This window comes from Anabrus simplex, chromosome 3 (genome assembly GCF_040414725.1).
Source record: "Anabrus simplex isolate iqAnaSimp1 chromosome 3, ASM4041472v1, whole genome shotgun sequence".
In the NCBI taxonomy this organism is placed as follows: Eukaryota; Metazoa; Arthropoda; class Insecta; order Orthoptera; family Tettigoniidae; genus Anabrus; species Anabrus simplex.
Window position 1 is genome coordinate 106,089,989 of NC_090267.1, and position 11,650 is coordinate 106,101,638.

The 11,650-nt window shown below is 40.0% G+C and overlaps 1 protein-coding gene across 4 annotated transcripts in view; it reads left to right on the top strand.

The window, feature by feature from the left end:
* The window catches only part of LOC136867070 (deoxycytidylate deaminase), a 112,934-nt gene extending 102,670 nt beyond the window's left edge, over positions 1-10,264 (top strand). For 2 of the 4 annotated variants that reach the window (XM_067144175.2, XM_067144173.2), the window contains exon 5: positions 10,030-10,264. In XM_067144175.2, the coding sequence (XP_067000276.1) occupies positions 10,030-10,126 (97 nt within the window). In that variant the 3' untranslated portion in view covers positions 10,127-10,264. Of the gene's footprint in view, positions 1-8,739; positions 8,896-10,029 lie in introns of all 4 variants that reach the window. The other 2 variants (XR_011017966.1, XM_067144172.2) reach the window with 2 other exon arrangements.
* The last annotated feature ends 1,386 nt before the right edge of the window (positions 10,265-11,650 follow it).

Sequence of the window (11,650 nt, forward strand, 5' to 3'; positions counted from 1 at the left end):
GATAGATCTTATGGCGATGGTGGGATAGGAGGGGAAAGGAAGTGGCTGTGACTTTAATTAAAGTACAGCCTCAGCATTTGCCTGGTGCGATAATGGGAAACCACAGAAAACAATCTTCAGGGCTGCCGACGGGGTTCGAACCCACTATCTTCCAAATATAAGTTCACAGCTGTGCGCCCCTAACCGCACGGCCAACTCGCTCGGTGGGGGAATTTTTACACATGCCATTTTATCATATGGCTCCAAAATGTATTTTTGAAAAACCATTTGAGATACGGATAATCCGAAGAGAAGTGGAGAACTAATGGGAAAGACGTGGTGTGGTGGACGAATGACTCAAGGACGGAAACAGGACCAGCAGAGGAGGTATTAACGGAGGAATACCTGAGAGATCAATCCAAATGAGTATGGGCGGACATGCTACAGTTTTTCAAACTAAATTGGTCAATCAATCAATCAATACTGATCTGCATTTAGGGCAGTCGCCCAGGTGGCAGATTCCTTATCTGTTGCTTTCCTAGCCTTTTCCTAAATGATTTCAAAGAAATTGGAAATTTATTGAAAATCTCCCTTGGTAAGTTATTCCAATACCTAACTCCCCTTCCTGTAAATGAATATTTGCCCCAGTTTGTCCTCTTGAATTCCAACTTCATTTTCATATTTTGATCTTTCCTACTTTTATAAACGCCATTCAAACTTATTCGTCTACTAATGTCATTCCACGCCATCTCTCCGCTGACAGCTCGTAACATACTACTTACATGTTACAAACTTCATATTTGGTCCGTATTGAGAATGTACATCAATTTAAGATTATTAAAATTTTATTAGTCAACCTATTCAATACAAATGATTTTTGCAAAGTTAGGACTTACATCCTATTAAACTAAGGTCTAAAGGGACATGTTTCGCCCTTTAAAAGGGCATCATTAGCCTTTTTTACTCATGCTAAAGGTAAAAATCAGGATCCTGATTGTCGATATAAGAAAAAGTATATAAAATGAGAATAAAAATTAGAATGAATATTATACAATATGTGCAATCATGAGTTCTTAAATGACAATTGACAATTAAAAATCATTTAAAATGTTTGCAAAGAAATAAGAGTTGGTATGGTAATTACATCAGTAATCTTAAAATGATCTTATAAAACTGTAAAAACTAGGCCTTGACCAAATAAATAATAAGAAAGTCTATGGCTAAAGTTGCCGTATCAAGGTTCGTGAAATTCGTCTGGAAGCAACCTGATTTCAAATGGAGAGCAAATTAGAATCCAATGGCCACTCAAGACAACATAAAACCGCTCTCGTTGAAAAGTCGTAATGGATTGATTGGACACAACTTTATAATCTACATGCGCCATACTACAGTTTCATTACGACTTTTCAACGAGAGAGGTTTTATGTTGTCTTGAGTGGCCATTGGATTCTAATTTGCTCTCCATTTGAAATCAGGTTGCTTCCAGCCGAATTTCAAGAACCTTGATACGGCAACTTTAGCCATAGACTTTCTTATTATTTATTTGGTCAAGGCCTAGTTTGTACAGTTTTATAAGATCATTTTAAGATTGCTGATGTAATTACCATACCAACTCTTATTTCTTTGCAAACATTTTAAATGATTTTTAATTGTCAATTGTCATTTAAGAACTCATGATTGCACATATTGCATAATATTCATTCTAATTTTTATTCACATTTTATATACATTTTCTTATATCGACAATCAGGATCCTCATTTTTACCTTTAGCATGAGTGTAAAAAGGCTGATGATGCCCCTTTAAAGGGCGAAACATGTCCCTTTAGACCTTAGTTTAATAGGATGTAAGTCCTAACTTTGCAAATATCATTTGTATTGAATAGGTTGACTAATAAAATTTAAATAATCTTAAATTGACATACCACTTAGTCGAGCAACTCTTCTTCTTTCTCTCAATTCTTCCCAACCCAAACATTGCAACATTCTTGTAACGCTACTCTTTTGTCGGAAATCACCCAGAACAAATCAAGCTGCTTTTCTTTGGATATTTTCCAGTTCTTGAATCAGGTAATCCTGGTGAGGGTCCCATACACTGGAACCATACTCTAGTTGGGGTCTTACCAGAGACTTATATGCACTCTCCTTTACATCCTTACTACAACCCCTAAACACCCTCATAACCATGTGTAGAGATCTGAACCCTTTATTGACAATCCCATTTATGTGATTACCCCAATGAAGATCTTTCCTTATATTAACACCTAGATACTTACAATGATCCCCAAAAGGAACTTTCACCCCATCAACGCAGTAATTAAAACTGAGAGGACTTTTCCTATTTGTGAAACTCACAACCTGACTTTTAACCCCTTTTATCAACATACCATTGCCTGCTGTCCATCTCACAACATTTTTGAGGTCACGTTGCAGTTGCTCACAATCTTATAACTTATTTATCACTCTATAGAGAATAACATCATCCAAAAAAGCCTTACCTCCGATTCCACTCCTTTACTCATATCATTTATATATATAAGAAAACATAAAGGTCCGATAATACTGCCTTGAGGAATTCCCCTCTTAATTATTATAGGGTCAGATAAAGCTTCACCTACTCTAATTCTCTGAGATCTATTTTCTAGAAATGTAGCAACCCATTCAGTCACTCTTTTGTCTAGTCCATTTGCACTCATTTTTTCCAGTAGTCTCCCATGATCCACCCTATCAAATGCTTTAGACAGGTCAATCGCGATACAGTCCATTTGACCTCCAGAATCCAAGATATCTGCTATATCTTGCTGGAATCCTACAAGTTGAGCTTCAGTGGAATAACCTTTCCTAAAACCGAATTGCCTTCTATTGAACCAGATATTAATTTCACAAACTTGTCTAATATAATCAGAAAGAATGCCTTCCCAAAGCTTACATACAATGCATGTCAAACTGACTGGCCTGTAATTTTCAGCTTTATGTCTTATCACCCTTTCCTTTATACACAGGGGCTACTATAGCAACTCTCCATTCATCTGGTTTAGCTCCTCCGACTAAACAATAATCAAATAAGTTCTTCAGATATGGTACTATATCCCAACCCATTGTCTTTAGTATATCCCCAGAAATCTGATCAATTCCAGCCGCTTTTCTAGTTTTCAACTTTTGTATCTTATTGTAAATGTCATTGTTATCATATGTAAATTTTATTACTTCTTTGGCCTTAGTCTCCTCCTCTATCTCGACATCATCCTTGTAACCAACAATCTTTACATACTGCTGACTGAATACTTCTGCCTTTTGAAGATCCTCACATACACACTCCCATGTTCTGGAATGTCCTTCTTGGAACCTGTTTCTGCCTTAAAATAGCTATACATACCCTTCCATTTCTCACTAAAATTTGTATGACTGCCAATTATGCTTGCCATCATGTTATCCTTAGCTGCCTTCTTTGCTAGATTCAATTTTCTAGTAAGTTCCTTCAATTTCTCCTTAATTCCACAGCCATTTCTAACTCAATTTCTTTCCAGTCTGCACCTCCTTCTTAGTCTCTTTATTTCTCTATTATAATAAGGTGGGTCTGTAGTATTCCTTACCACCCTTAAAGGTACAAACCTGTTTTCGCATTCCTCAACAATTTCTTTAAACCGATCCCAAAGTCTGTTTACTTTTTTATTTACCGTTTTCCACCGATCATAGTTACTTTTTAGAAACTGCCTCATGCCTGCTTTATCAGCCATATGGCACTGCCTAACAGTCCTACTTTTAAGACCTTCCTTTATATCACATTTATTTTGAACTACGGCGAAAACAGCTTCATGATCACTAATACCATCTATTACTTCAGTTTCCCTATAGAGCTCATCTGGTTTTATCAGCACGACGTCCAGGATATTTTTCCCTCTGGTTGGTTCCATCACTTTCTGAATCAGCTGTCCTTCCCATATTAACTTATTTGCCATTTGTTGGTCATGCTTCCTGTCGTTTGCATTTCCTTCCCAATTGACATCTGGCAAATTCAGATCTGCTACAATCACATTGCTTTCCATGTCGTTTCCCACATAGCTGACTATCCTATCAAATAATTCCGAATCCGTGTCAGTGCTACCCTTTCCCGATCTGTACACTCCAAATATATCAAGTTGCCTATTATCTTTAGAAATGAGCCTTTCACCTAGAATTTCATGTGTCTTATCTTTAACTTTTTCGTAGCTTGGTAGCTATTACCCTGTGCCTTGAAGAAAACTTGAAAATGGAATACAGAGGTAAGAACGTTCTCATTTTCACGGATAGCGAAGCAGCCATTATAATGCTTGAGGCTTTTCAAAACTCATCCAAAATTGTTTTGTATTGCCACTTGCTTCTCCTGAAGCTCTCAGAGTACAATGTTGTCAAAATGATGTGGGTACTGGGGCATGCAGGAATAGAAGGAAATGGGAACACAGAAAAACTAGCTAGAAAAGGATCAGAGACACCTTTTGTGGGCCCAGAACCAGTGTGTGGGATCTCTTATGGGCATGCCTGCAATTACATAAGTAAATGGATACAAAAGAAGAAACTGAAAAACTGGAAAAATACTCCAAGATGCAGGCTTCAAAGGAACTAGAAGAAGCATGCAAAAGAACTGCTTGCATTTAGCAGAGAGAATACAAGATGGGTAGTAATAATAATAATAATAATAATAATAATAATAATAATAACAACCATATGGCCTCAGCTACCATGTGCAGACATTTCTATTTTATGCCATCTGGCTGTCTGCTCGTCAATTTCGATGTTCCATTTTACTCTAGGCCTAGTAGTTGATGGCAGCAGAGTAAACCGAAAATCTCTTGGGCGTCTATGGCTGAGATTTGATGAATTTTGTTGTGTAAACACCAAATGTGTCACCAGAGATCTTTTACATGCCGACATCGTACGACATGGAATGCCGAATGGACTTTCGTCTGCCCTTTGAACCCACTGTATTGGGATCCAGAGGCCGATACTCTACTATTGTAGTATCCAGTGTACAAGATGGATAGTGGGTGTGCTTACTGGCCACTGCCATCTTAAAAAGCACCTATGCAGAATTGGAGTAGAAAGGGACAATTTATGTAGGAAAGGCAATCAAGAGGAGGAATCAGCAAAAGAGCTTGAAAGAATTCAAATTTCTACACCATGTCATCCTGGTGAAGAGAGAAGGATCCAAGAAAACCCAAAAAGAACAATCTGCAGCTTTATGAAGGGAGCAGGTATTAGTAGGTGGGAACAGAGAAAAACGCTGTGACTACTCCTACCACTACTCATATACCTTCATCTCTTTCACACAATATACATAACATTTGTTTGAGCACCAGTTGCTTTTTTTTTAAAAAAAACAACACAATTTGGTAGAGCATGCTTCTTATCTCAATTATCTCAAGGCGTTAGGTGATAAACTCACACATCTGGCAATATACAGGGATATGGATCAGGACAATGGTAGATTACGGTTGCATTTCCACAATTGAGGATTGCACTTGGAAATAGAATCACTTATTATAATTAAAATAAAACTGAGTTTATGACTATAATTTACGTCACAATGAACAAGCATTGCCGTATTTTAATTTAACAAAAGAAAAATATATTGTGAGATTTGCTGTTACAATCAAAAAGAAAACTTAATCTAAACAAAGAAAGCTATTGGCATGAACTTAAAGTGAAATATGATCTCGCCGCTGATTACATTCTTCTTCATGTTATTAATGCATAACATGTCTGATGCTTTAATTACCTGATGTCTGCACACACCGCTGTTGAACTTGAAATTCCTGGAAAAACCAATGAGCTGAAGTCGGGAGCCATCTGCTGTTATCTTCTTATGTAACCGGGAGTTGACCTACATTCCCCGTACGAGTGTAGTAAGCTCCAATGTAGTTACGTCCACTCAATAGATTGTAAGAAATTGGAAAATATTATTGAAACACCTTGTGAAGTCCATCCTCACAAGTAAATGATGTTTCATTATCAGCACAGTACCAGTCTCTACTCGGATACAACCACCACTCGTAGACCTCTTCAAACACACCACTGACCATCATTTTTCCTTCACTTCTTCCATAGCTCTCACCACCATTGCATCGACTTTTATAACCTCGTGATGATCACTCCTCTCCCTACTCTCTCGTCATCCCTTCCACCTCAACATACAGTAGCTGGCGAATACAGACACTTGGTCGAAATCACTTGCCCACGCACTGATGTCATCAGTCATGTGTCCTATAAGCTTGCCCACGCGGACTACCGATGACTACCCTGCATGTGTCAGTGGGAAACCTACTTGCTCAATACATTCTTGGTTAAACATAGCCTCGATTGCAAAATACTATGCCAGCTCATCTGGCCAGAGTTACAAGCCACAGCATGACTATTTGAAACCAACAAATCTCACTTATTAACATACAGAATAATTACAAACCAAATTCCCTTAACCAATGAATAAATAATATAATACGTGTGATACCTAATTATTACAGTCTAAATGATGAAAAACAGAATATAAAATCTAATGAATCGGGTTAATAAATAATAATAATAATAATAATAATAATAAATACTGAATGGAATCTGTAACCCTGTTGTATGGTTACAACACATGGTAGCAAAAGATCTTGGAGATTGACGCTAAACAAGGAACTTTTTAAAGGAGCCCCATGGCAGTAACAAGAACAAAAACTTTCCACACTCAGAGAAATAGAATCAGAAGTTCAAGTCACTGGACTTCTGATTGAAGATTATCACATAGAAAATAACAGAGCGTTTACCTAGATTCAAACATCAACACAACTTAAGGAGCCCACTAAAGTAGCTGGAGGAGAGATAATTACATTTCACCAGTCATAGAAAAGGAATAGAGTCTTCGTGTTCAAACTCCGTACGCACGTTACATATTGACGGTCACAGTTTAGCATATAAAATGTCCGACAACACAAGAAACAATTCCTCCAGCCAGGCATACACTGACTGACAGAGCAAATGCAACACCAAGAAGGAGTGGTCAGAACTTTATGCCAATTGCTCATGATGTGAAATGCGCCGCTGTGCTGCGCACGTAGCGAACGATAAATGGGACACGGCGTTGGCGAATGGCCCACTTCGTACTGTGATTTCTCAGCCGACAGTCATTGTAGAACATTTTGTCGTGTGCCACAGGACACGTGTATAGCTAAGAATGCCAGGCCGCCGTCAACGGAGGCATTTCCAGCAGACAGACGACTTTACGAGGGCTATGGTGATCGGGCTGAGAAGGGCAGGTTGGTCGCTTCGTCAAATCGCAGCCGATACCCATAGGGATGTGTCCACGGTGCAGCGCCTGTGGCGAAGATGGTTGGCGCAGGGACATGTGGCACGTGCGAGGGGTCCAGGCGCAGCCCGAGTGACGTCAGCACGCGAGGATCGGCGCATCCGCCGCCAAGCGGTGGCAGCCCCGCACGCCACGTCAACCTCCATTCTTCAGCATGTGCAAGACACCCTGGCTGTTCCAATATCGACCAGAAGAATTTCCCGTCGATTGGTTGAAGGAGGCCTGCACTCCCGGCGCCCGCTCAGAAGACTACCATTGACTCCACAGCATAGACGTGCACGCCTGGCATGGTGCCGGGCTAGAGCGACTTGGATGAGGGAATGGCGGAACGTCGTGTTCTCCGATGAGTCACGCTTCTGTTCTGTCAGTGATAGTCACCGCAGACGAGTGTGGCGTCGGCGTGGAGAAAGGTCAAATCCGGCAGTAACTGTGGAGCGCCCTACTGCTAGACAACGCGGCATCATGGTTTGGAGCACTATTGCGTATGATTCCACGTCACCTCTAGTGCGTATTCAAGTCACGTTAAATGCCCACCGCTACGTGCAGCATGTGCTGCGGCCGGTGGCACTCCCGTACCTTCAGGGGCTGCCCAATGCTCTGTTTCAGCAGGATAATGCCCGCCTACACACTGCTCGCATCTCCCAACAGGCTCTACGAGGTGTACAGATGCTTCCGTGGCCAGCGTACTCTCCGGATCTCTCACCAATCGAACACGTGTGGGATCTCATTGGACGCCGTTTGCAAACTCTGCCCCAGCCTCGTACGGACGACCAACTGTGGCAAATGGTTGACAGAGAATGGAGAACCATCCCTCAGGACACCATCCGCACTCTTATTGACTCTGTACCTCGACGTGTTTCTGCATGCATCGCCGCTCGCGGTGGTCCTACATCCTACTGAGTCGCTGCCGTGCGCATTGTGTAACCTGCATATCGGTTTGAAATAAACATCAATTATTCGTCCGTGCCGTCTCTGTTTTTTCCCCAACTTTCATCCCTTTCGAACCACTCCTCCTTTGTGTTGCATTGTCACTGTCAGTCAGTGTATTTTGTAATTAGCATGACCGTAATTGTCATCACTACCCCTTTGTTCTCATTTTGGAATTTGTGTTATGAAACTTCGAATGTGTCAGCACTAAACTTTTAATCATGTTTCGTTGTCCATGTATTTCACTTCAGAAATGTTAAGATGCCTTTATTTCATGTATACTAGCTGAAACATGTTCTAGTTTTACTAGTTTTATGAGTATACATCTTGTATCAACATTGTATTGAACAGGTGGAAAAAGATACAGATGTTGATCCCATAGGTAACCTGAAATATTTGTCCCGAATTAGTAAATTTATAATACTAATATAGTTTATGTCGAATAATGGACCAAATGTACAGGTGGAGAAATACAAATACATTCTTCTAAATAATTGTATTTTTTTTAAAGGTAGCTACGAAAATGTTGGGAAGACTTGGGAGTAAGGAGATGAGCTGCTCGACCAAGCAGTATGTTCCAAGCTGTCAGTGGAGAGATAGCGTGGAATGACGTAGACAAATTTGCTTGAGTAAAGCTTTCAGGGGTAGAAAAAATCATAATATGAAGGTAAAGTTGCATTTCAAAAAGGTGAATTGAGGACAATATTTATTTATAGGCAGAGGAATTAGGAATTGGAATAATTTGACAAATTTTCAAGTTCTTTGAAATCCTTAAAGAAAAAACTAGGTAAACAAATGAATGGCTGCACAGTTTGAGTCACATAGCTGTCAGCTTGCATTCAGGAGATAATGGATTTAAATCTCACTGTCGGTAGCGCTGAAGATATTTTTCCATGGTTTACCATTCTCATATTAGGAAATTGTTGGGGTTGTACCTTAAGTAAGGCCACGGCTACTTCATTTCCACTCCCAGCCCTTTCCTATCCTATCGTCACCCTAAGATCTATCTGTGTTAGTGTGATGTAAAAAAATACCACCCCTACCAATCAATTGTAAAGAAATTCCTAAAATTAAGCTCAATGCAGAATGCTCTCAAACTGCCAGAAATTCTCTCATAATTATTAATTTTGTTAAACTCGTTATCCATGTACTTTTTTTTTTTTTTTTTTACATCGCAACAATGTCATAGGAAAGGCCTAGGAGTGGGAAGAAAGCGGCCGTGGCCTTAATTAAGGTACAGCCCCAGCATTTGTCTGGTGCGGAAAAGGGAAACCACAGAAAACAATTTTCAGGGCTGCCGACAGTGGGGTTCAAACCCAATATCTCCCGGATGCAACTCATAGCTGTGCACCTCTAACCGGACGGCCAACTAGCCTGGTAATCCATATACAACCATGGCATAAATAACTCCTGCAGTTGCATATTTTATTACATAGAAGTCCACAAGAACAAGAAGAATATATTAAAGTAACTCCATGACAGCAAACCACATAATAGTTTATGTAATGTGCATATGCTGTTTTTCCTTTATATTTCTCTTTATTGAATTTGACCATCATTAATGCTCATTAATGGAGCAGGAAAAGTGGAAGGACAGAAAGGAGTGGAGGAGTCTTGTTAACCACACCTGGGTGACTGGAATGGAACAGTGATGATGATGATGATGATGATGATAATGATAATGCTCAAATAATCATCAGAACATTTTTGTTTCATAGAATTATATTTGTTTTATATTTTTGGAGAATGGTCGTTATCTTTCATTTAAAAGTGATTTTTTTATTTTATTTTTTATTTTCAGGCAGTATATTCCCCGAAGAAAGCAAATTGTTATAGACTTCACAGAAATTGATTGGAATAACATGACTCAGCTTCCTCCAACTCCTTGCAAAAATTAAAAATATACAAACATATACTGTGTATATGGTGAATACTAATTCTGTATATTATGAGTAATATGTATAATATGAAGGTACGAACACAAGTTGTGAAATATAAATTAATTCTTGATGTGAGAGTAATACTTTAAAGAACCTTCCTAATTTAGTTCAAGAGTTTCATACAATCCTCTTTTCTTATTATTAATACAGTATAATTGTAGTGTATCCTCTGTGAGCTGGGATATCCCTGCAGCACTATCAAATAAACACCCCTACAATGGCTACCTGTGTTATCCAACATCCACCCCACTCATATACGAAGGAAATCAGCTCTGGTAAGAGAATGGGAGAAATGTCGCAGCAACCCTCAATTACCCTTACATCAGGCGTGAAATTTCAGAAAACAGTGAGATTGAAATTAAGGATACCGAGCTCGATAGCTGCAGTCGCTTAAGTGCGGCCAATATCCAGTATTCGGGAGATAGTAGGTTCGAACCCCACTATCGGCAGCTCCGAAGATGGTTTTCCGTGGTTTCTCATTTTCATACCAGGCAAATGCTGGGACTGTACCTCAATAAAGGCCACGGCCGCTTCCTTCACTCCTAGCCCTTTCCTGTCCCATAGTCGCCATAAGACCTACTGTGTCGGTGCGACGTAAAGCAACTAGCAAAAAAAAAAAAAAAAAAAATCGAGGAACCCATCATGGAAATTAGGAGAAAGGCTTGCTGAATCACATTTTAATCCAAGGCATGGACATCTTTAAATAGAATTAGGACAAACCACGGAAGATGCAAATTCTGGCTTCACAAGTGAGGAAAAGCTGAAAACTCATACTGCGATTGTGACAATGTTCCCCAGACCATCTAGCACGTTGTTACGGAGTGCCCAAGCAGAAGATTTGAGAGAACTATTCAGGATATACACTGTGCCACCGATGAAGTTGTGAACTGGCTGAATACACTGGACATTACATTTTAATTTACCTGATCTGTAAATACTGTATATAGCTTATTGTAATATGTACTTTTCCAATGTATCATTATTTTGCCATACAAAATAATAATTACCCCCCCCCCCCCATGGCACTACAGCCCTTGAAGGGCCTTGGCCTACCAAGCGACCGCTGCTCAGCCCAAAGGCCTGCAGGTTACGAGGTGTCGTGTGGTCAGCACGACGAATCATCTCGGCCATTATTCTTGGCTTTCTAGACCGGGGCCGCTATATCACCGTCAGATAGCTCCTCAATTCTAATCACGTAGGCTGAGTGGACCTCGAACCAGCCCTCAAGTCCAGATAAAAATCCCTGACCTGGCTGGGAATCGAACCTGGGGCCTCCGGCTAAGAGGCAGGCACGCTACCCCTACACCACGGGGCTGGCACAAAAATATTAATAAACAGACACTTTCACTTTGTGGTGACCTCAATAAAGACCCTTTTTCTTTCGAACCAGTTAATTTTCCCACAAAGACTGCGTTAATATCCACTTTAAGTGGTCACCTCACTCTGCAATCAGTGGCCAGACACATTACCCAAGATGATGTG